The following is a 25636-nucleotide window of genomic DNA, read 5'->3' on the forward strand; positions in this document are numbered from 1 at the left end:
ACTCAAGTAGGAAACATGCCGTGTTGCCCTGCTCAAAGATGGCAGCTGATGGAGGTTGATGGCTGCCAACCACACCACTTTGAATGTGTGTCGCTCTCCACAGTCCTGTCAATAATCCAGTCTCCTGCATCAGGAAACTTTCAGGAGCCTGATGTGGGAGATTGGATTATTAGCAGGACTGTACAGAGTGACACACATTCAAAGCTGCACGATTGGCTGCTGTCTTTGAGCGGGACAATGCTGCCTGTTTCCTAACTCAAAAAAACTCAAACCCGTTGCCATCAAGTCACTTCCAAGTCAGAGCGACTCTATAGGACAGAGTAGATAGAACTGCCCCATAGGGTTTCCAGGGCTGTAATCTTTACGGAAGCAGACTGCCACAGCTTTCTCCCATGGAGTGGCTGGTGAGTTCAAACTGCCGACTTTTAAGTTAACAGCACTTAACCTCTGTGCCATGGGTCAAAATCTGACACGCAAGAGATTTGGTTGCTATGTAACACATATGCTGCCCTTGTTTCCCTGGGCCATGATTAAACCATTTAGAACCAGTTTGAAGCCCTGTTCCTTTGGATACCTAACATGCGTGGATACCTTTCTTCCCACACATTCACCTTCAAAAATGCTTGCATCTATATATAATAAACTTACGTCCCCAAAGGAAGCAAACCTAATTTCTTATTCAATTACTGCATTTAATATTAAGTTCAGGATCTTTAATCGATACGCAGTTGTCTTCAGATCCATCTTACGAGAGGCCTGTTAACCTATAGTTTAAACTGCTCCACACCCCAACACACCCAGTATACACTGGCGGAGATACAACCAGAGAACTATAATAGCCGCCATTTGGAAAAGGGAGGAAATAAACAATACACAGTAGTTTCTGGTCCAAAGCACGTATCATGTTCTGTTAGACAAGGAATCCCTACCCTGGCAATGGAGTGAGTCTTATGGTCAGCCAGCCTCTTTTTCTCTGAGAGGGTCTCCTTTGAGAGCATATCTGGGGTGGCTGTACAGCTTTGCCAGTGTACCTTATGTCATTTCTTGTACCTGAGGATTGCTCTGGGTGGGGGGGTGGTGGAGCAATCACAGTTCTTGTTGGTCAGGTTTGGGGTTTCTTCAGTACAGTAAGTCTCAAACTTAAGCATGCATCAGAATCACCTGGAAATTTGTTAAAATACAGGTTGCTGGGCCCCACTGACAAAGATTCTCATTCAGTACCTATCAAGTCCCCACATGAGACTGATCCTGCTGGTCATGGGACCCACACATTGAGAATCACTCACTTGTAGGTGGCAATTGAGTGAGGCCAGAGTTATTATTTGGTAAACTTACCTGATGATGAAATTTGCCTGGAGTACTTGTTAAAATATAATTTCTGAGCCCCACCTTAGATTTAATGAATCAAAATCTCCTGGGGAAGGACCTCGGAAGCTGTACCAGAAAGGCCAGTGATTTTTATTCAAGAATGATTGGGAAACACTGGTCTAGGGGATTAGATTTTTCTCACTCCAACCTTATCTCCTGTTAAGTCGCATCTCCTTGCCTTTGCCCTCACTAAGTTTAGTTTGCAGGTAAGAATTTGGCTTTTCCAGCCCTACAAGATTTCAGATTACTCAACTGTCTTTCAACCAGGGCTCTGAACTGATTCTAAACTGTTCAGTCATGACTGACGGAAACAAGGCAGGGCTTTGATCCAGTTTGAAGTGGTTTGGTCACAGCCAACAGAAACAAGGGCAGCATACATGTTGCATAGCAATCAAATCTCTTGTTCTTGGAATTTTGACCCAGGGTACAGTGATTAAATGCTTGGCTGCTAAGCAAAAGATGGGCAGTTCAAACCCTACCAGCCGCTCCACAGGAGAAAGATGTGGCAGTCTGCTTCCATAAAGATGACAGCCTTGGAAACCCTGTGAGGCAGTTCTACTCTGTCCTATAGGGTCCCTATGAGTTGGAATCGGCTCGATGGCAGTGGGTTTTTTTTTTGGGGGGGGTTAGGAAACAGGCAGTTTTGTCCAGCTCAAAGAAGGTGGCCTATGGTGGTTGACAGGGTGCTTTGAATGTGTGTTGCTCTTCGCAGTCCTGATGATAATCCAATCTCCCACATAAGGATCCTGAAATTTTCAGGTGGAAAGCAACACACAAAGTGGCATGGTTTACCGCTATCAGTCAAAATCAGCTGCCATTTTTGAGTGAGGCAATGCTACCTGTTTCCTACTCGAGTCAAAATCCAAGAGGCAAAAGATTTGGTTGTTATGCAAAGCATATGCTGTCCTTGCTTCCGTCAGCCAAAATTGAATAGCTTCAAACCAGTTGGAAGCCCTGCCTTGCTTCCATTAGCCATAACTGAACCATTTAGAACTGTTTGGAAGTCCTACCTTCAACTGAGATTTCAGGCTACCAGTAACTAAGCTAACAAAGCTCTATTTTCTTACTAAGCTTACTGTTTTCAGAATCCCGGCAGCGCAGTGATTAAGAGCTTGGCTGCTAACCAAAATGTCAGTAGTTTGGATCCACCAACCACTCCGTAGAAACCCTATGGGGCACAGTAGTCTGTCCTGTAGGGTTGCTATGAATCAAAATCACTCAATGACAATGGGTTTGGTTTTGGTTGCTATTTTCAGATAAGCCAGTTTCAAAGATGGAGATGGTATGCTTGGCCTTGTTCTAAGAATCCTAGATGTAAGGGCCACATACTCCATAAGGGAGCATGGACTAGGGAAAAGAGACAAGTCAATAGACTGGGCATTAATTCCAGGCTCCACTAACTCTTTGACTTTATACAAGTGACTTAATCTTTCTAAGCTTATTTTTCATCTTGATAATGTAAGTAATCCTTATTTTATTTTGTTGAGAAACTGTATCCTTAGTACGTAATATGGTATGGCACAGGTACTTAATAAAGATGAATTCCCTTTAGTCTTAAAGAGGATAGAGCCCATGTCCTTTTGGATGCACTTTATATACTATCTAGAATTTAACAGTACTCCAGTGGACATTAAATTAGTGAATATAATTGCAGAATTCTAATATTACTGACATATGGTTTTAAATAATTCTTTAGGTATACATAGTCCATTCCTTCCCTCATAAGAACTGGAGTAATTTCCCATCTCTTCATAACATTCCTGGGTGGTTAGGAAGGCAAGGTGTTACCTTGTTTTGTAGACTTAATCATTCATTCATTCAATGACTATGGGCCAAAAAAGGCCTATCTGAGTTGATGCTTGATCAGATATGTGAATGATGAGAAGAAGTAAGCCCCCAATGATTTGGGGGAGTGTTCTAGAGAGAAAAACAAGTTGAAAGATTGGGATAGCAGAAGTCACTTGTCTGTGGATATTAGTTCATTAATGTGTTTAACACTGAGACTTATAGCTTATTCTTTTTTACATACATGAGACACACTATGTCTCTGTGCAATTTTGCAATTGTTATTCTGATTCTGGGGAGTAAATGAAGGAGTTAAGGGGTCACTGATTAAATGAAAATAGGGCAGATTTCTCCCCTTTTCCCCAAATCCATGAAAAAGGAGTTAAAGTTGAAGACCACACATAATGTAATGAACGAATATGTCTATTTTTGTGGTTACATTTTCAAACACACGCTACCAAACATTTGCATCATTTCGTTTATGTCATTCATCTCCAGAGGGTGGTGGAATGGCAATCGGCATTTGTTGAACACCTAGTATGTACCAGGAATATTTTAATCTTCACAGGATACTGGGAGCTGAGTGTTACTATCTACATTTTTAGAGATACGGAAGTCAGGCTTGAAGATAAAAAGGAAACCAAGGTCACACAGCAATTGCGAGTGCTGGAGATGAACTTGGTCTTCCTTATGTCAAGTGCTACCCTAATTACATTATTTTTGCTAACATTGGCATAAAATTTTCACTGTTTCAAAGTGATTCACAGCTGTGATCTCCATGACTTTTTCCTCTTCTTCCTTATGTATCACCTTCCTGCAACAACACTTAGTTTCTATTGTTAAATCCACTTCATTCATTCATTTAACCAATTTATTTAGCACCTACTTTGTTTGAGACACTGTAACTAAGCACTTGGGATATTTCAGTGAAAAAAATCAATGATCCTTGCCCTCATGGCACTTACATTCTTGCAGGGGTAGGCTGACAATAAACAATATACATAAAGTTGTTAGTTGCCGCTGAGTCGATGATAACTCAAGGTGACTGCATATTTGGTCAGTAAGACTGTTCCATAGGGTTTTCAAGGCTGTGAACTTTTGGAAGCAGATCGCCAGGCCTGTCTTCCAACGTGTCTCTGACTGGGTTTGAACCTCCAGCCTTTGGTTAGTAGTCTAGTGCTTAACCATTTGTCATACCGAGGGACTCCTGAATAAACGTAATAAGCAAATAAATTATATGAGATCTCAGAAAATGACGTTGTTGTTATTAGCTGCTGTTGAATTGGTCCCTGATTCATGATGACCCCTTGCAGAGCAGAATAAAATGCTGTCTGGTCCTGCATCATCCCCATGATCAATTCCGGATCAGACCATTGTGACCCATAGAGTTTTCAGGGGCTGATTTTCGGAAGTAGATCATCAGGCCTTTCTTCCTGTCCGGTCTTAGTGTGGAAGCTCTGCTGAAACCTGTTCAGCATCATAGCGACATGCAGGCCTCCACTGACAAACGGGTAGTGGCTGCACATGAGGTGCATTGGCCGGGAATTGAACCTGAATCTTCCACATGGGACACCAGAATTCTACCATTGAGAATTCTGCCATTGAACCAACAGTGCCCCCTCAGAAAGTGATAGTGTTAGGAAAAAATGAAAACTATAGCAGAGTAAGGGGGATGGAAGGTGGTGGGTTGCATTATTAAATATAAGGAGATTAGGGTAGGCTTCATAGAGAAGGTGAGATTTGAGCAAAGAAATGAAGGAAGTGAGGGAGTTAGCCATACATCTATCTGGAGAAAGATCATTCCAGTCAAAAGGTACTGCTAGAAGAAAAGTCCTAATGCAGGTGTATCTTTGGCATGTTCAAAGACCAGCAAGGAGTCTAGTTTGGCTGGCACTACTACATCAGTGAGGGGGAGAGAGACATAGACGTCAGGGAGTTTTAATAAGGGGCTAAGTCATATAAGGCCTTCTTACACATTGTAGGGACTTTGTAATTTAATTTACTCTGAGTGAAATGGGGAGCCGATGACAGGTTGCAGTTTCCCCAGGAAGCAGACTCGAAAACAAAGTTAATCATGCAAAATGTTTATTAAGCGTTTCCCTTGGGGTCAACAGCTGTAGAAGAAATGAGAAAGAAGCAGGAGAACAGGACAGAAATCAGGCTGTGATAACTCAATGACGGTGTCAGCCTTGCTCATGGAGACTCTGGAGCTAGAATGGCCGTTCAGAGTTGGACAAGATGGACAGGACTTTAAACTCCTACACCGATCAGTCATTGACTGTGGGCTGCTCCTGGAAGGGGTCAGACTTTGGATAAGTCTGCTCTCTGCAGCTGAGACAACCCCTAAAGGGATGAGAGCTAAAGCTAAGGTAATAAGCCTGTCATGCATCTGGGCGGTGCATCTCTGCATCCAGAGAGCCATTGCAGGTTTTGAGCAAAGGATTGACCTGTGTTTTTAAAGGATCTCTCTGCTGTGTTGAACACTGGCTATTGTGGGAAAAGGGTGGAAGCAGGGAGGCCAGTTAGGGTACTGCAGTAACCCAGGTGAGAGATGATGGTATCCAAATGGTAACAATGGAAGTGGTGAGAACTTTGGATTTTGGATATATTTTGAAAGAAGAGCCAGCAGGATTTTTTGACAAATTGGAAGTAGAATGTGAGAGAAATAGACAAATCATGGATGACTCCCAGATAATTGGTCTAAGCATCTGGAAGGATGGAGTTGCCATGGAGCGAGATGAAGATTGTGGTTTGGGTGGGTGTGGAGGGGAGATGAGGAATTCAGTTTTGGGCATACTGAGTTTGAAATGCTATTAGGATATCGAAGTGGCGATGTTGAGCAGCTATTGGATAGATGAATCTGCAGAGGTATGACTGATCTGGATACATGCATATGGGAGTTTTCTGTACATAAGAGTCAGAATCGACTCGATGGCAACGGGTTTGTTTTCTTTGTTATTGTTGTTAAATGGTATTTAAAGCCATGAGACTGTCCCTAGGGTAATATGAGATCACCCTAGGGAGTGGCTGTACATACAGAATAGCTGATGACCATAAGGAGATCAAGGAGAAGAAGACACACCAGCAAAGGAGACTGAGAAATTGCCACCAGTGAGGTAGGAGGTAAACCAAGATTACGGTTCCTGGAAGTCCTTCCTTCCTTGCCACCCTCCTGCCTCTTAAATCTCTTTCTGACGAATTCTTTAAATTCAATCTCAAATGTCATCTCCTCCAAGATGTTTTTTTTTTTTTTTTTTTTTGCTTTTCAGCTCCTTGGAGTAAACCTACCCACCATGAAGAACCCATACATGACGTTCTTTTTATTGTATCAAAGTAATGTATACACTGGTCTGTGTACCTTCAACTTACTCCTGCCTCAGACATCTCTAGAAATGGAGAGATTTTGAGGGACAATGTGCTGTCCCTCAAACCAAGCCAACTTTGTGAACAAGACCAGCAGGCTGACAGGAGACACCTGAAAAGTAAGAGATTTATAATTTTTTAAAATCTCTCCGTACCCCACAACACAGTAGAAAGCAAAAAGGACACAGAATGTGCAAATCAGGTAGTTGGGGTGTCACAGAAGAGGACTTTGTCTTAGAGTTGAGGGAAGATGGACAGCAAAACCCTAGCATAAAACTCAGTTGACTAAGCTCAAAGGATGAAGTTGAGGTCCATGAAAGGAGAGCTGTAGTTCACTTGGGGTTCTATTACATCAGTCCTCTGTTACATACACATAGCCAAGCCCTACCCATACACCATCATTCAGTGTTTGGTGCTTCTTACCAGGATTTAGAGATGGGACGCAGAATATTTCTGGTGCAAATGGCCTCAGCAGGGTCCTCAGTAGTTACCCCAGACCCTGGCTTATATTGACCTTGCAGAGCTTTCACTCATCCCACCCACCTAGGTCTACTCAAGCTGTTGATTCCCATAGATTTTTGATTGCTTCGCATGGATAGACACAGTGGCTGCAACTCATAACAAGCATAACAACGATTGTAAGGATGGCCCTGGACCGGGCAGTGTTTCGTTCTGTTGTGCATAGGTCGCTATGAGTCGGAACCGACTCGATGACACCTAACAACAACAACAACTCATGGATATTTGTTGATTTGTTGTTCTCTGGATTTTTGTTGATTGGCTATAGGGTATTGCTTGCTTAAACATACAAGAAACATTGTGCACACGCTGTGAGACTCAGCCAGTCACACAGTAATTTTATGTGGTTCTTGGACTTCAGATACTTGGGAAGCTGTCAGTTTCCCTATGTTAGATTGTGACTGTTCCTTATGATATTTGATTCTGCATATGAAGAGATGAAGAGATTAAGAAATAGTGAGATGGCTGGAAGAAGACTAGAGAGCTCCATAGTATTCTAATCCTCCCTATGCTCTCTCCCTCCTTCCTCTCCATTAATAAAATGTGAGTGGCCTGCACATATGAGTACCTCAAGCTGCAGGGCAGGAAAGGAACAGATGTCCCAAGGTTGACAATATTGAAAACTCACCCTGGACAAGAAACAGCATGTATTGGAATGAATTTTAATATGACAGTATTCCATCTGAAATTGATGGTGCCTCTTAAAATGGATGGTTTACATATAGAGGAAATGCAGTTTGTAATTTTGTGTGAGGAATGTGGACACTGAACTGCCTAACGATGTTACATAATTTATCTGGAATGAAGACCACGTTTTCATCCTGGCATTTAAGGTGCTTTATGACCTGGGATTTCTCCTCTTCCGGTTTAACTGTTTACTGGTTCACTCATCCTGCTCCCTATGCTCCAGGCCATTTCTCATTTAAAAATAGCCACAACTCAACAAAATTTGAACATAAGGCTTATTCTGAGCAGTTATTCTATATGCATATAGGGAGACTATTTTGATACCTGGAAAAGCAAATGGCTGGAAGAGGTTAAGTGCAATGAGACTGGAAGAATGTTGTGGGGGTGGTGTCTGACCTCCTCTAACTTGACAAGGGGGAAAGAGAATCAAGATCAACAGCTCAAGGCTGATTCCTATCGGGCGGAGGTCAGACATGCCCTCTCTCCACCATCTTTACCAACTCTGAAACCAACTGCCCCTCCCACGGCATTCTCTACTTCTCTGCAGGGTTTGATAATTCATTGCAATGGCCACACAGAACTCACAGACAATACTCACAGTTTTGGGGTTTACTAGTGTCATGGATTGAATTGTGTCCCCCCAAAATATGTGTATCAATTTGCCTGGGCCATGATTCGCAGTATTGTGTGATTGTCCACCATCTTGGCATCTAATGAGATTTTCTTATGTGTTGTAAATCCTGTCTCTATAATGTTAATGAGGTGGGATCAGAGACAGTTATGTTAATGAGGCAGGATTCAATCTACAAGATTAAATTAGATAGTATTTTGAGCCAATCTCTTTTGAGATATAAAAGAGAGAAGTGAATAGAGAGACAGGGGGACCTGATACCACCAAGAAAGCAGCATCAGGAGCAGAGCATGTCCTTTGGACTGGAGGTTCTTGTGCTGAAAAGCTTCCAGACCAAGGGAAGATTGATGACAAGGACCTTCCTCCAGAGCTGACAGAGAGAGAAAGACTTCCCCTGGAGCTGATGCCCTAAATTTGGGCTTGTAGTCTACTAGATTGTGAGAAAATAAATTTCTCTTTGTTAAAGCCATCCACTTGTGGTATTTTTTTTACAACAGCACTGCATGACTAAGACAATTAGCACAGTAACAGGTTACAATTCAGGTTTAGGAATGCTCAGGAAGGATACAGTTTTTCCATTAGAACAGCCTCTTCTCAGCTGTGCCCACAGGCACACCTCTCTCTGGCCTCTCAGCCTCCATAATCTCTAGAAATGTTTCTCTGATATAAATCTCTTTCTATATATATATTTATACACTTCACTGGTTTTGCTTCTCTAGAAAACCCAGCCAAAGACATTTGGTACCGAGAGTGGTTCTAGAGAAGCAAAATTGTAAGGATGAGTTTTATAAATTGGTTCTCAAGTCTGAGTAGTCTTAAAGATGTTGATGACTCTGCTTGCAGCAGTAAAGAGTGCACAGCTAATCCGTGGTGTGAGGCAGCGATACAAATATGCAAAATATCACCAACAATAGATCAGGTATTGGTGAAAGGTGAGGCTCTGGGTGAACAGATGTGTGATATCTTTCTACAGTTTTGTCAGAATGAGAAGTATAAAGAAGCTGGTTGGATGGTCCTACTTTTGCTAGAAAAACTGGTGAAAGACATGTGCTCAAGTGCCACATAAATGACCTCAAAGTTTCCACTTGTGCTTTGAAAGAAAGCCTTATTTCTTGTAGTAACACGGCTGATATTGCTGAAAACAACACCCAGACTGTAAGTTTGGCTGAATTACAGAGCCAGCTCAGTTGCCAACCTACAGAGGTGTCTGAAGTGAAAGTAAGGAGGTTGATTGGGAAGAAATGGGATCCTCATAATCAGGAAGCAGGAGAAAAGGGGCCACTAAATTGCATTGAATCACTCCTACCAGCAGAACCACTCCCATCTGAAGAGATTACTTCCTGTTTGCTAAACCACCCTGGCCAGAAACACCATTAGCCCCTCCAATCCCATCTAACGTGATTAGCCCTAGCCTAGCTGCCTCTAAAGCCCTTGCCTGAGTCATTACCTGGGGCATCACCTAAGGCAGATGCTTTATAAGACAGTGCTGAATGTTCTCAAAATAATTCCACACTATCAATTCTGGCTTCTAGACCTATAAAACCAAACCAAATCCAGTGCTGTCAAGTCGATTCCGACTCATAGTGACCCTATAGGACAGAGTAGAACTGCCCCACAGAGTTTCCAAGGAGCTCCTGGCAGGGAAACCCTGGTGGCGTAGTGGTTAAGTGCTACGGCTGCTAACCAAAGGGTCAGCAATTCTAGACCTATAGCTAGACTTAAAGTCCCAGCAAGCCCCAAAAGGTGAAGTACAAAGCATGACCCAGGAGGAGGTACACTACACTCCAAAAGAACTGCTTGATTTTCTAATATGTACAAACAGAAACCTGGGGAATACGTGTGGGAATGGCTATTAAGGGTGTGGGATAATGGTGCAAGGAACATAAAGATGGATCAGTCTCAGTTTATTAATATGGGTCCAACAAGCACAGATTCTTCATTCAGTGTTTCCACTCAAGAAGTTAGGAAAGGATCTAATAGTTTATTTGGTTGTGTTGCTGAAGCATGGATTATGAGGTGGCCTACACTAAATCGAGTTGAAGTACCAGACCTGCCTTGGTATACTGTAGAAGAAGGTATCCAAGGGCTTAGGGAAATTGGCATGCTAGAGTGGATTTATCAGTCTAGACTCACAGACCCACACATGGAGTGCCCAGAGGGCACACCTTTTACCACAACAGAAAAATTTGTGAAGGGAGCTCCAGCATCCTTGAAGACTGCTGTGATTGCTATTTTATGTGAATCAGACACCTAACTACAATGAGGCTGATTGGACCCCATGGTAGTAGGGGCCAGGCAGCCACACACAAACAACAAAGACAAGGTGGGCATGGTTACAGTAATGGACAGTGAATTCAAAGCAGTAATCAGAATAGTCTGACTCTTACGGACTTATGGCGTTGGATATTTAGTCATGGTGTCCTTAGTAGCGAAAAAGATAGGAAATCTACTAAATATTTACTTGATCTGTATAAAGGATAAATTCTAGGTCACATGAACAGGAGTCTAACTCAAAAATCAGCAGAATGGAGAGTTACGGTCCCTCAATCAATTCCCAGATTTCAGCAAATTTAAAGACCCACAACCCCTTGAATGAAGGGGAGGCTGAGTCCCCTTGAGGATGGACACCAATACACTGCCCAAAATTTTTAATGTTAATCTCTCCCCTAGCCTTCCCCAGAGGGATCTACAGCCTTTTATGAGAGTGACTGTTCACTGGGGAAAAAGATATAATCAGACTTTTTGGGGATTACTGGATACTGGCTCTGAACTGACACTAATTCCAGAAGACCCAAAATGTCACTATGGCCCACCAGTCACAGTTGGGGCAGGTGGAGGTCAGGTTATTAATGGAGACTTGGCTCATGTCCATCTCACAGTAGGTCCAGTGGTTCCCCAAACTATTCTGTAGTGATTTCTCCAGTTCCAGAATGCATAATTGGAATAGATATACTCAGCAACTGGCAGAAACCCCACAATGGATCTCTGACAAATAGATTAAAGGCTATTATGGTAGGAAAAGTCAAGTGGAAGCCATTGGAACCGCCCCTACATAGGAAAATAGCAACCCAAAAGGAATACCACATTCCTGAAGGGATTGCAGAGGTTACTACCACCATCAAGGACTTGAAGGGTGCAGAGGTGGTGATTCCCACCACATCCCATTCAACTTGCCTATTTGGCCTGTGCAAAAAACAGATGGATCTTGGAAAATGACAGTAGATTATTGAAAACTTAACCAGGTGTTGACTTCAATTGCAACTGCTGTTCCAGAGGTAGTTTCATTGCTTGAGCAAATTAATACATCTCCTGGTACCTGGTATGCAGGTATTGATCTGGCTGATGCCTTTTTCTCCATACCCGTTTCAAAGAACCATCAGAAGCAGTTTGCCGTCAGCTGGCAAGGCCAGCAAAACACCTTCACTTGCTTACCTCAAAAACCCAAGGCTACATCAACTCTCCAGCCTATGTCATAATTTAGTCCGCAGGGAGCTTGATCACCTTTCCCTTCCGAAGTATGCCACACTGGTCCATTACATTGATGAAATTACGTTGACTGGACCTACTAAGGAAGAAATGTCAATGACTCTAGACTTACTGGTAAAACATGCATGTTCAAAAAAAAACCTTGCTGTTAATTCTGACTCATACCGACCCCATAGAGCAGAGTAGAGCTGCCCCATAGGGTTTCCAAGGAGTGCCTGGTGGATTTGAACTGCCAACCTTTTTGTTAGCAGCCGTAGCTCTTAACCACTACACCACCAGAGTTTCCATTTGCATGCTAGAGGGTGGGAAATTAATCTCACAAAAACTTCAGGCACGTTCCACCTCTGTGAAATTTCTAGGGGTCCAGTGATATGGGGCATGTCGAGATAGTCCTTTTAAAGTGAAGGATAGGTTATTGCATCTGGCTGCTGTCACAACTAAATAGGAGGCACAACACCTAGTGGGCCTCTTTGGGTTTTGGAGGAAACATATTCCACATTTGGGTGTGCTACTCTGGCCTATACAGTCGCTATGAGTCGGAATCAATTCGACGGCAGTGGGTTTTTACTCTGGCCTATTTATCAAAGAGAAAAACAAGTGACTAGAAAATCTGCTAGTTTTGAGTGGCGCCCAGAACAAGAGAAGGCTCTGCAACAGGTTCAGCCTGCTGTGCAAGCCGCTGTGCCACATGGGCCACATGATCCGGTGAATCCAATAGTGCTTAAAGTATCAGTGGCAGATAGAGATGCTGTTTACAATCTTTGGCAGGCCCCAATTAGTGAATCACAGTGCACACCCTTAGGATTTTGGAGCAATTCCCTGACATCTTCTGCAGGTAACTACTCTCCTTTTGAGAAACAGCTTTTGGCTGGTTACTGGACCATATAGAGACTGAACACTTAACCATGGGACACCAAGTCACCATGGGGTCTGAGCTGCCCATCATAAACTGGGTGTAGTCTGACCGACAGAGTCATAAATTTGGACATGCACAGCAGCACTCCATCATTAAATGAAGTGGTATATATGATATAAGGCCCAAGCAGGATCTGAAGGTACAAGTAAGTTGCATGAGGAAGTGGCCAAATGCCCATGGTCTCCACTCCTGTCACATTACCTTCCATCTCCCAGTCTACACCTATGGCCCCATGAGGAGTTCCTTAAGATCAGTTGACTGAAAAAGGGAAACCCTGTGCCTGGTTTACAAATGGTTCTGCACAATATGCAGGCACCACTCGAAAGTGGACAGCGACAGCACTACAGCCCCTTTCTGGGACCTTCCTGAAGGACAGTGGTGAAGGGAAATCCTCCTAATGGGCAGAACTTTGAGCAGTGCACCTGGTTTGTTCACTTTACTTGGAAGGAGAAATGGCCAGATATGCGATTATATACTAATTCATGGGCTGTGGCCAATAGTTTGGCTGGATGGTCAGGGATATGGAAAGAACATGATTGGAAAATTGGAGACAAGGATTTATGGGGAAGAGATTTGTGGATAGACTACTCAGAATGGGCTAAAGAAGTGAAAGTATTTGTGTCTCATGTGAATGCTCACCAAAGAGTTACCTCAACAGGATGATTTTAACAATCATGTAGATAGGATGACATGTTCTGTGGAAGCCAGTCATCCTCTTTCCCCAGCTACTCCCATCATTGTTCAATGGGCTCATGAACAAAGTGGCCATGGTGGCAGGGATGGAGGTTTTGCATGGACCCAGCAACATGGACTTCCACTTACCAAGATTGATTTGGCTGCAGCCAGTGCTGAGTGCCCAAAATGCCAGCAGCAGAGACCAACACTGAGTTCCCGATATGGCACCATTCCTCAAGGTGATCAGCCAGCAACCTGGTGGCAAGTTGATTACATTGGACCACTTCCATTATGGAAATGACAGCATTTTGTCCTTACTGGAATGGACACTTACTCTAGTTATGGATTTGCCTTCCCTGCACAAAATGCTTCTGCCCGAACTACGATCTGTGGACTTACAAAATGCCATATACTCCATCATGCCTTATACTCCACACAGCATCACCTCGGATCAGGGAACTCACTTCACAGCAAACGAAATGCAGCAGTGGGCCCATGCTCATGGAATTCACTGGTCTTGTCATGTTCCCTATCATCCTAAAGCAGCTGGCTTGATAGAATGATGGAATGGCATTCTAAAGACACAGTTATGGTGCCAGCTAGGTGGCAATGCCTTGCAGGGTTGGGGAAATGTTCTCCAGGAGGCTATATATGCTCTAAACCAGCACCCAATATACAGTGCTGTTTCTCCCATAGCAAGGATTCATGGGTCCACGAATCAAGGGGTGGAAATGGGAGTGGCACTTGTAAGTGACCCACTTGCAAGATTTTTGCTTCCTGTCCCCATGACCTTATGCTCTGCAGGTCTAGAGGTCTTAGTTCCAAAGGGAGGAATGTGCCTCACTGATTCCATTGAACTGGAAGCTAAGAATACCACCTGGACACTTTGGGCTCCTTATGCCTCTGGATCAACAGGCAAAGAAGGGAGTTACCATACCAGCTGGTGTGATTGATCCTAATTACCAAGAGGAAATAAGATTGATATTACATAGTGGAGGTAGAGTATGTCTGGAATGCAGGAGCACTTAGGGCATCTCAGTACTACCATGCCTTGTGATTAAAGTCAATGGAAAACTACAACAACCCAATTCTGACATGAATACTAATGACCCAGACCCTTCAGGAATGAAGTTTTGGGTCACCCTACCAGGTAAAGACCCACAACCAGCTGCAGTGCTTGCTGAGGGCAAATGGAATACTGAATGGGTGGTGGAAGAAGGCAGTTCTAAGTAACAGTTACAACCACATGACAAGTTGCAGAAACGAGGACTGTGATTGTTATGAGTATTTTTGCTTTGTACGTGTGCATGAAATATTTTTGTTTTCCTCCAAATGTAAGATGCAAAGGGGGCTAGTGCATTTTCCGTTGTATCTGTGTTGTGTTGTATCATGTTAGGTGCAAGTATGACTTTATAATTGTCTTTATTCAGAGATTATGCATGGCTTAAGGAGATGTGTACATGCACCAAGTTGACAAGGAGTGGACTATGATGGTTAAGATTGTGTGTCAGCTTGCCTGGGCCATGATTCTCAATGTTTATATGTGATCACTTCCATGATGGAATCTGCTGTGAGTAGCCAGTCATTTGAAAGGGAGTTTCCTTGGGGGTGTGGCCTGCATCAGAATATAAGAAGACCTTCTTGCTTTTTGCTTGCTCTGTATCCTGCAACTGCCCCCCTGTTCATCTGGCCTCCAGTTCTTGGGACTTGGGCTATCAGCGTATCTGCCGATCTTGGAATTCCTGAATATTCACAGCCTGTGAGCAAGAGCCCTGCTTTCTGGCCCGCCGATCTTGGGACAGCCCCTGCAGATACGTGAATCTGGAAAAGCCTCTATCTTAATTCACGGACTGAATCATGTCATTCTGGAGTTTCCAATCTTCACACTGTTATCCATAATTTGTCATGATCCACATAGTCAAATGTCTTTGCATAGCCAATAAAACACAGGTAAACATCTTTCTGGTAGTCTCTGCTTTCAGCCAGGATCCATCTGACATCAGCAATGATATCCCTGGTTCCACATCCTCTTCTGAATCCGGCCTGAATTTCTGGTAGTTCCCTGTCAATATACTGCTTTTGAACTATTATTGTAGAACTGCCTATTTCTCCCTTCAATTCTATCCATGTTTGCTTCATATATTTTTGGCTCTTCTGTTCACTGCATAAATATTATAATTATTATATCCTCTTGATGAATTGACCTTTTTAGCATTATTTAATCATTACTAAATTTTTACTTAAAAATTTTTTTTGATGCTATGTGTTTTCTCTAATTATGGCATGCTGATTAAAGACCAGTTCAGAATTTTTGATGAGTTATGAATTTTGACATTTATGATTTAGTAATACGAGCCGCCAATAAAGCAAGTTACACTGTGGTGCCACCAATCTGTGGAATGACGATATGCCAATAACAACTAAATACATAGTTTATTGCAAGCACCTTTCCATTATGTTATATGGGGAACCTCTGGTTTTCCAAATATGATACAGAAAAACCCAAACAAACGCATCAAGGTTCCATGACTATCACATAGGAAAGCTATAATCATGCTTGTGAACCTTATCTCACAGAAGTAGAGGGAAAAAGGCAGCAGTTTATAAAACTAACACATCCAGGAAGCATCACCTAATAGAATGCCTAAGTTACACAACAGTGAGTCTCCAACTGTCTACTGAGCTTCATGCATTTCAAAAAGGACCCACCTTGAAGCTAAATGCATTAGAACTTGAACAACATACTACCTGTGAGGTCCTAGTTGGAGCCCTCCTGGTGCAGTGGTTAAGTGTTTGGCCTCTAACCAAAAGTTCAGCAATTCGAATCCATCAGCCACTCCTTGGAAACCCTTTGGGGCAGTTCTACTCCGTCCTATAGGGTCACTATGAGTTGAAATAGAGTCGATGGCAACGAGTATGGTTTTTGTTTTTTTATGAGGTCCAGAGGCATAAAAAGTGGCCGGTATACAGTTAAATCAATAGTAACAAAAGGGATAATGCCCGTCTTTTTCTGTAGTAACAGATTTTGATCTAAAGCCTACTCTGTTTGAAATTAATATGGCCACTCCTGCTCTCTTTTGCCTATTATTTACATAAAATATTCTTTCCATCCTTTCACTTTCAACTTACCAGGGTCTTTGGGTCTAAATTGGGTCTCGTGTAGAAAACATAGAGTTGAATCATGTTTTCTTATCCATTCTGCCACTCTCTGCCTTTTTATTGGAAACTTTAATACATTTTCATTTTAACTAATTAACATTATGGTAGGACTTACTTCTGCCATTTTGCTATCTGCATTCCGTATATTTTCTACCTTTTTTCCTCTCATTTCCTCCAACACTGCCAAGTTGTCTGTTTAGTTGATTTTTAAAGTAAACAATTTTGATTCTTTTCTCATTTCACTTTGTATTTTTTAGATATTTTCTTTGTGATTATCATGGAGATTATATTTATTATCCTAAACTGATAACAGCCTTGTTGAAATTGATACCAATTTGACTTCAGTAACATGCAAAAACTCTGTTCGTATAACATTCACCCCCTCTTATGTTGTCACAAATTACAGCGTTTCTTATTGTGCTGAAAATATGCACAACAAAACATTCACCAATTCAACAGTATCTACATGTATGATTCAGTGACATTGATTACACTCTTCATGCTGTGCAACCCTTATCCCCATCTTTTTCTGAATTATTCCACCACCACTAACATAAACTCATTGTCCCCCAATCAAAAGCTTCTCCTTTCTGCCTTCCTCATACCCCTAGTAACCACTAATAAGCTTTGGTTTCTATATATATTATTTCATATAAGTGAGGTCATACAGTATTTGTCCTTTTGTGACTTTTGTTCAGCATAATGTTTTCATCCATGTTGTGGTAGGTATCAAGTCTTCATTTCTCTTTATGGCTGAGTACCATTTCATTTATGTACGTACTACATTTTGTTTATCCATTCATTTGTTGATGGCCATATTGGTTGTTTCCACATTTTGACTATTCTGAATAGTGCTGTGGTGAACACTGGTGTATAAGTTTCTGTTTGCCTTCCCACTTTCACTTCCTTTGGGTACATACCTAAGACTGGGATTATTGGGTCATATGGTAGTTCCATTTTAAATCCCATCAACAGTGGATGAGAGTTCCAATTTCCCCACATCCTCTTCAACACTTCTTGTTTTCATTCTTTTTGATCATTGCCATTCTAATGGTGGTGATGAGGTATCTCATTATGGTTTTGATTTGCATCTGCCTAATAGCTCCACACATCTATCAGTTTGTTGTACTGTGGTGGTGTCATGGATTGAATTATGTCCCCCCAAAAAGATATGTGTACCAATTTGGCTGGGCCATGATTCCCAGTATTGTGTGATTTTCCCATATGTTGTAAATCCTGCCCATATGATGTTAATGAAGGAGGATGGGCGGCAGTTGTGTTAGTGAGGAAGAACTCAATCTATGAGATTGGACTGTGTCTTGAGGCCATCTCTTGAGATATAGAAGAGAGAAGGGAGCAGAGAGACAGGAGGACCTCATGACACCAAGAAAACAGTGCTGGGAGCAGGGCGGATCCTTTGGACCGGGGTCCCTGTTCAGAGAAGCTCTTAGTCTGGGGGAAGACTGATGAGAAGGCCAACAGAGAGAGAGAAGGCTTTCCCCTGGAGCAAAGACCCTGAATTTGGACTTTTAGTCTACTTTACTGTGAAGAAATAAATTTCTCTTTGTTGAAGCCATCTACTTATGGTATTTCTGTTATAGCAGCACTAGCTGACTAATACAGGGGGGCTGCAAGTAGTTGTGTTGCTGGAAGCTATACCACGGATATTTAAATATGAGCAGGGTCACCCGTGGCTGACAAGTTTCAGCTGAGATTCCATGATAAGACAGACTAGGAAGAAAGACCTGGGGCTCTACATCTGAAAAGAATTAGCCGGTGAAAACCTTATGAATAGCAGTGGAACATTGCCTGATACAGTGCCAGAGATGAGTCCCTCAGGTTGGAAGGCATTCAAAAGACAACTGGAGAAGAACTGCTTCTTCAAAGTAGAGTTGACCTTAATGACGTGGATGGAGTCAAGCATTCAGAACCTTCCTTTACTAATGTGGCATGACTCAAAAAGAGAAGAAACAGCTGTATCATCCATTAATAATCAGAATCTGGGATGTACAAAGTATCAATCTAGGAAAATTGGAAATTATCAAAAAACAAATGGAATGCATAAACATGGATATTCTAGGCATTAGTGAGCTGACGTGGCCTGGCACTGGCCATTTTGAATGGAACAATCATATGGTCTACTATGCCAGGAATGAAAACTTGAAGAGAAATGGCATTGCATTCATTGTCAAAAACATTTCAAGATCTATCCTGAAGTACAACATTGTCAGTGATAGGATAATGTCCATACGGCTACAAGGAAGACAAATTAATATGACTATTTTTCAAATTTACGCACCAACGACTAAGGCCAAAGATGAAGAAATGGAAGATTTTACCAACAACTGCAGTCTGAAATTGATCGACTGTGCAATCAGGATGCATTAATAATAACTGGTGATTGAAATGCAAACATGGGAAACAAAGAAGAAGGAGTGGTAGTTGGAAAATATGGCCTTGGTGATAGAAACGATGCCAGAGATCACATGATAAAATTTTGCAAGACCAACAACTTCTTCAATGAAAATACTTTTTTTCAATAACATAAATGGTGACTACACATTTGGACCCTGCCAGATGGAATACACAGGAATCAAATTGACTACATATGTGGAAAGAGACAATGGAAAAGTTTAATATCATCAGCCAGAACAAGGCCAGGGGTCAACAGCGAAACAGACAATCAGTTGTTCATATGCAAGTTCAAGTTGAAGCTGAAGAAAATTAGAACAAGTCCACGAGAGCCAAAGTGTGACCTTGAGTATATCTCATCTGAAAATAGAGACCATCTCAAGAATAGATATGACCGTTGAACACTAACGATTAAAGAACAGACAAGTTGTGGAACAATACCAAGGACATCATACTTGAAGAAAGCAAGAGGTGATTGAAAAGACAGGAAAGAAAGAAAAGACCAAAATGGATATCAGAAGAGACTCTGAAACTTGCTCTTGAACATCCAATAGCTAAAGCAAAAGGAAAAAATGATAAAGTAAAAGAGCTGAACAGATTTCAAAGAGTGGGTTGAGAAGACAAAGTAAAGTATTACAATGATATGTGCAAAGACCTGGAGTTACAAAACCAAAAGGGAAGAACACACTGAGCATTTCTCAAGGTGAAGGAACTAGAGAAAAAATTGGCAAGCCTCGAATTGCAATATTGAAGGATTCTACGGGGAAATATTAAACAACTCAGGAAGCATTAAAGAAGATGGAAGGAATACACAGAGTCACTGCACCAAAAAAGAGTTGATCAATGACCATCCATTTCAGGAGGTAGCATATGATCAGGGACCAGTGGTACTGAATGAAGAGGTCCAAGCTGCCCTGAAGGCATTGGCGAAAAACAAGGCTCTTAGGAATTGACAGAAGAGCAACTGAGATGTTTGAACAAACAGATGCAGCTCTAGAAGGGCTTACTCGCATATGCCAAGAAATTTAGAAGACAGCTTATTAGCCAGGTGACAGGAATAGATCCATATTTATGCCTATTACAAAGAAGGTGATCCAACAGAATGCAGAAGTTATCAAAAAATCTCGTTAATATCACACACAAGCAAAATTTTGCTAAAGATCATTCAAAAGCAGCTGCAGCAGTACATGGACAGGGAACTGCCAGAAATTCAAGCCAGATTCAGAAGAGGATATGGGACAAGAGATATCATAGCTGATGGCACATGCATCTTGGCTGAAAGCAGAGAATACCAAAAAGATGTTTACCTGTGTTTTCTCAACTACGCAAAGGCATTTGACTGTGTGGAAGATAATAAATTACGGGTAACATTGCCAAGAATAAAAATTCCAAAACACTTAATTGTGCTCATCAGGAACCTGTACAGAACAGAACAAGGAGATACTGCGTGGTTTAAAGTCAGTTAAGGTGTTCATCAGGGTGGTATCCTTTCATTGTACTTATTCAATCTGTATGCTGAGCAACTAATCCAAGAAGCTGGACTATGTGAAGAGGAACGGGGCATCAGGATAGGAGGAAGACTCAATAACAATCTGCATTGTGCAGATGGCACAACCTTGCTTGCTGAAAATGAAGAGGACTTGAAGCAGTTACTGATGAAGATCAAAGACTACAGCCTTCAGTATGGATTGTACTTCACCATAAAGAAAACAAAAATGCTCACAACTGGACCAACAAGCAACATCATGATAAACGGAGAAAAGATTGAAGTTGTCAAGGATTTCATTTTACTTGGATCCACAATTAACACCCACAGAAGCAGCTGTCAAGAAATTAAACAATGCAAAGGTGTCACCTTGAAGACTAAGGTACACCTGACCCAAGCCATGGTGTTTTCAATCACCTCCAAAAAAACCAAACCCAGTGCCGTTGAGTCAATTCCGACTCATAGCGACCCTATCGGACAGAGTAGAACTGCCCCATAGAGTTTCCAAGGAGTGCCTGGCGGATTCGAACTGCCGACCCTTTGGTTAGCAGCCGTAGCACTTAAACACTACGCCATCAGGGTTTTCTCAATCACTTCAAATGCGTGCAAAAGCTGGACAATGAATAAGTAAGACCAAAGAAGAACTGATGCCTTTGAATTATGGTGTTGGTGAAGAATATTGAAAAATGAACAAATCTGCCTTGGAAGAAGTATAGCTAGAAAGCTCCTTAGAATCAAGGATGGTGAGACTTCATCTCACATAATTCCGATGTGTTTTCAGGAGGGATCAGTCCCCGGAGAAGGGCATCATGCTTGGTAAAGTAGAGGGTTAGCGAAAAAGAGGAAGATCCTCAAGGAGGTGGATTGACACAGTGGCTGCAACAATGGGTTAAACCATAACAATTGTGAGAATTGCGCAGAACCAGGCAGTGTTTCGTTCTATTGTACATTGGGTTGCTATCAATCAGAAGTGACTCGACAGCACCTGACAACAATAGCTAATGGCGTTTAGCATCTTTTCTTGTGTTTGTTGGCCATTTGAATATCCTCTTTTGTGAAATTTCTGTTCGGATCCTTTGCCCAATTTTTAAAATTGCTGTTCGTCTTTTTGTTGTAGAGTTCTAGAAGTTTTTGTTATTGTTAATGTTTGGTGAAAACATACATACACCCATTCAATAGTTTTTAAAATACATTTCATTGACAGTGGCTGCATACTTCACATTGTGTCACCATTGTCACTATCTCTGCCCATATTGCTTCACCACTGTTAACATATACTTTCTGTCCCTTAAAGTTCTCATCTGTCCTTTAGAGATAGTATTGTCAATTTGATCTCATATGGAAAACTCTTTAAGAGGGCAAAATGCTCAAGGCAAAGATTATTGAGCTACACTGTTTGGTGTAAATATGACTTCATGAGATATAGAAGTTGTTTCTTTTTAAATATATTTTTGGATATTAGGCCCTTATCATAGCTATGGTTTCAGAAAAATTTTCTCAACTTTGTTAAGAAAATTCTTTTTTGAACGGAAGTGTTTAATTTGTATAAAGTCTCAGTTATCTATTTTTTCTTTTGCTATTGGAGCTTTGGGTGTCATATGTGATAATACATTGCTAAATGCTAAGTTCCACAGTCAGACCCCTATTTTTTTTTAAGAAATTTATGGTTTTATATTCTTCGGTGGTTATGAGGTGGTAAGGGATGGGGAGGGCAAATCACCAGATAGTCGACAAGTTTCAACTTTGGTGAAGGAAAGGACAGCACACAATGTAGGGGAAGTCAGCATAACTTGACCAAGACTAAGAAACAAAAGTTCCCTAGACACATTTAAATACCTTGAGGGACAGAGTTGTGGGGCTAAGAACTGGGGACCATAGTCTCAAGGGACATCTAGGTCAATCGGCATAGCATAGTTCATAAAAAAGTATTCTACATCCTACTTTGGTGAGTAGCATCTGGTGCCTTAAAAACCTGAGAGTGGTCATCTAGGATAGACCAGAGTAAAGAAGAATGAAAAAAACCAAACACAAAAGGAAAATATTAGCTGAAAGGACTAAAGGACCACATGAACCATAGCATCCACCAGCCTGAGCCCAGGAGAAGTAGATGGTGTCTGGCTACCATCACCGACTGCTCCAACAGGGCCCACAGTAGAGAGTCCTGGGCAGAGCAGAGAAAAATGAAGAAATAAATTCAATTTCACATACACAAACACACACACACACAAATCACACTTACTTGTCTGACAGAGACTGGAGGAACCTCTGAGACTATGGTCCCCAAACATCCTGCTGACTCACTCCCGAAGTCCTCTTTTCAGACAAAGATTAGATAGGTCTATGCCATGGATTGAATTGTATCCCCCAAAAAATGTGTGTATCAACTTGGTTGCGGCATTATTCTCAGTATTATGTGGTTGTCCTCCATTTTTTGATTGTAATTTTATGGTAAAGAAGATTAGGGTGGAAACTGGTAAGGAAGAAGTGAAAGTATCTCTATTTGCAGAAGATACACAGAAAACCCTAAAGGAGATTGGGAATGGAAGACGTTGTAGGAGATTATTAAATTTATCTTTATACATTTTACATTATTTTACTTCTTTCCATGCCTATCATTACTTTTACAAATAAAATCTTTTTTAATAAAAAAAAAGTTAAACTTCCTATTGAAAATAAGCATATTATAAACAACTTAGAAGCCGACTAATATAAAGTGTGAAAACATTTTAAAAATACGTAGTGGATAAGTAGTTTTTAGAACATGTGAAGCACCCTTGTACATTAATACAAAAAAAACAGAAACAACCCAGTAGAAAAATGGTCAATGAAGGAACAGTTCATAGAAGAAGAAAATATAAATGACCAGTAATCCCAATAAATTGACCTGACTATTCATTATGGGAATATAATTCCTACAAGGAGATAACCATTTCTAGCTCATCACATTAACAACAATCAAAAGTATAGGAAAAATGTATTATAATGACATGTGCGAAGAGCTGGAGATGGAAAACCAAAAGGGAAGAACACGCTTGGCGTTTCTCAAGCTGAAAGAACTAAAGAAAAAATTCAAGCCTCGAGTTGCAATAGTGAAGGATTCTACGGGGAAAATATTAAAGGACGCAGGAAGCATCAAAAGAAGATGGAAGGAATACATAAAGTCATTATACCAAAAAGAATTAGTTGATGTTCAACCATTTCAAGAGGTGGCATATGATCAGGAACCGATGGTACTGAGGGAAGAAGTGTAAGCTGCTCTGAAGGCATTGGCGAAAAACAAGGCTCCAGGAATTGATGGAATATCAATTGAGATATTTCCACAAACGGATACAGCGCTGGAGGTGCTCACTTGTCTGTGCCAAGAAATATGGAAGACAGCTTCCTGGCCAACTGATTGGAAGAGATCCATATTTATGCCTATTCCCAAGAAAGGTGATCCAACCGAATGTGGAAATTACAGAACAATATTAATATCACATGCAAGCAATATTTTGCTGAAGATCATTCAAAAAGAGCTGCAGCAGTTTATTGACAGGGAACTGCCAGAAATTCTGGTCGGTTTCAGAAGAGGATGTGGAACCAGGGATATCATTGCTGATGTCAGATGGATACTGGATGAAAGCAAAGAATACCAGAAGGATGTTTAGCTGTGTTTTATTGACTATGCAAAGGCATTCGACTGTGTGGATTATAACAAATTGTGGATAACATTGCGAAGAATGAGAATTCTGGAACACTTAATTGTGATCATGAGGAACATTTACATAGATCAAGAGGCAGTTGTTCGGACAGAACAAGGGGATACTGATTAGTTTAAAGTCAGGGAAGTTGTGCGTCAGGGTTGTATTCTTTCACCATACCTATTCAATCTGTATGCTGAGTAAATAATATGAGAAGCTGGACTATATGAAGAAGGCCCAGGCACCAGGATTGGAGGAAGATTCATTAACAATCTGCATTATGTAGATGACACAACCTTGCTTGCTGAAAGTGAAAAGGAGTTGAAGGACTTACTAATGAAAATCAAAGACCACAGCCTTCAGTATGGATTACACCTCAACTTAAAGAAAACAAAAATCCTCACAACTGGACCAATGAGCAGCATCACGATAAACGGAGAAAAGATTGAAGTTGTCAAGGATTTCATTTTACTTGGATCCACGATCAACAGCCATGGAAGCAGCAGTCAAGAAAGCAAAAGACACATTGCATTGGGCAAATCTGCTGCAAAGGACCTCTTTAACGTGTTGGAGAGCCAAGATGGCACCTTGAAGACTAAGGTGTGCCTGACCCAAACCATGATCTTTTCAATTGCATCATACACATGTGAAAGCTGGACAATGAATAAGGAAGACCGAAGAAGAATTGACGCCTTTGAATTGTGGTGTTGGCGAAGAATATTGAATATGCCATGGACTGCCAAAAGAACAAACAAATCCGTCTTAGAAGAAGTAGAACCAAAATGGTCCTTAGAAACAAGAATGGTGAGACTGCATCTTACATACTTTGGACATGTTATCAGGAGGGATCAGTCCCTGGAGAAGGACATTGTACTTGGCAAAGTACAGGGTCAGCGGAAAAGAGGAAGACTCTCAAAGAGGTGTATTGACATAGTGGCTACAACAGTGAACTCAAACATAATAATGATTGTAAGGATGGTGCAGGACCCGGCAGTGTTTCGTTCTGTTGTGCGTAGGGTGGCTATGAGTCGGAACCAACTTGACGGCACCTAACAACAACAACATAGGAAGAATGTAGTGAAACATATACTGTCTATAAAAAAACAAACAAACATTGCTGTCATAACGATGCTATAGGATAGAGTAGAACTGCCCCATAGGGTTTCCAAGAAGTGCCTGGTGGATTCAAACTGCCGACCTCTTAATTAGCAGCCATAGCTGTTAACCACTATGCCATTAGGGTTTCGGTCTACAGTAGTGTAAAATTTTGTAACCTTTTTAGAGGTGTTAACATTTTAATGCGTGAGTTTGTTGACTCATATCCCATTTGCGGAACCCATGGAAATACCCCTACACAGGCTTCATAGTTTGTAATAAAGAATAGTTGCAAACAGATTAAATGTCTTTCAATAGAGGAATGATTAAATAATTATGCTTTCATATAATACGTTTCATACAGCAGTTGAAAT

The 25636-nt window shown here is 41.4% G+C and overlaps 2 protein-coding genes across 16 annotated transcripts in view; one reads left to right on the top strand and one right to left on the bottom strand.

Moving 5' to 3' along the window:
* The window catches only part of NBDY (negative regulator of P-body association), a 253177-nt gene that overhangs the window by 41696 nt on the left and 185845 nt on the right, over positions 1-25636 (bottom strand). Inside the window, exon 2 of one of the 2 annotated variants that reach the window (XM_049872646.1) lies at positions 7724-13685. The exons of the other annotated variant lie outside the window; for it this stretch is intronic. The gene's annotated coding sequence lies outside the window, so the exon portion shown is untranslated. Of the gene's footprint in view, positions 1-7723; positions 13686-25636 lie in introns of those variants that run through there. 2 annotated transcript variants of the gene reach the window in all.
* The window catches only part of SPIN3 (spindlin family member 3), a 114844-nt gene that overhangs the window by 6078 nt on the left and 83130 nt on the right, over positions 1-25636 (top strand). For all 14 annotated transcript variants that reach the window (XM_049872634.1, XM_049872633.1, XM_049872632.1 and 11 more), the window contains exon 3: positions 6423-6635. In XM_049872634.1, the coding sequence (XP_049728591.1) occupies positions 6423-6560 (138 nt within the window). In that variant the 3' untranslated portion in view covers positions 6561-6635. The remainder of the gene's footprint in view (positions 1-6422; positions 6636-25636) is intronic.

This window comes from Elephas maximus, chromosome X (assembly GCF_024166365.1).
Source record: "Elephas maximus indicus isolate mEleMax1 chromosome X, mEleMax1 primary haplotype, whole genome shotgun sequence".
Classification (NCBI taxonomy): Eukaryota; Metazoa; Chordata; class Mammalia; order Proboscidea; family Elephantidae; genus Elephas; species Elephas maximus.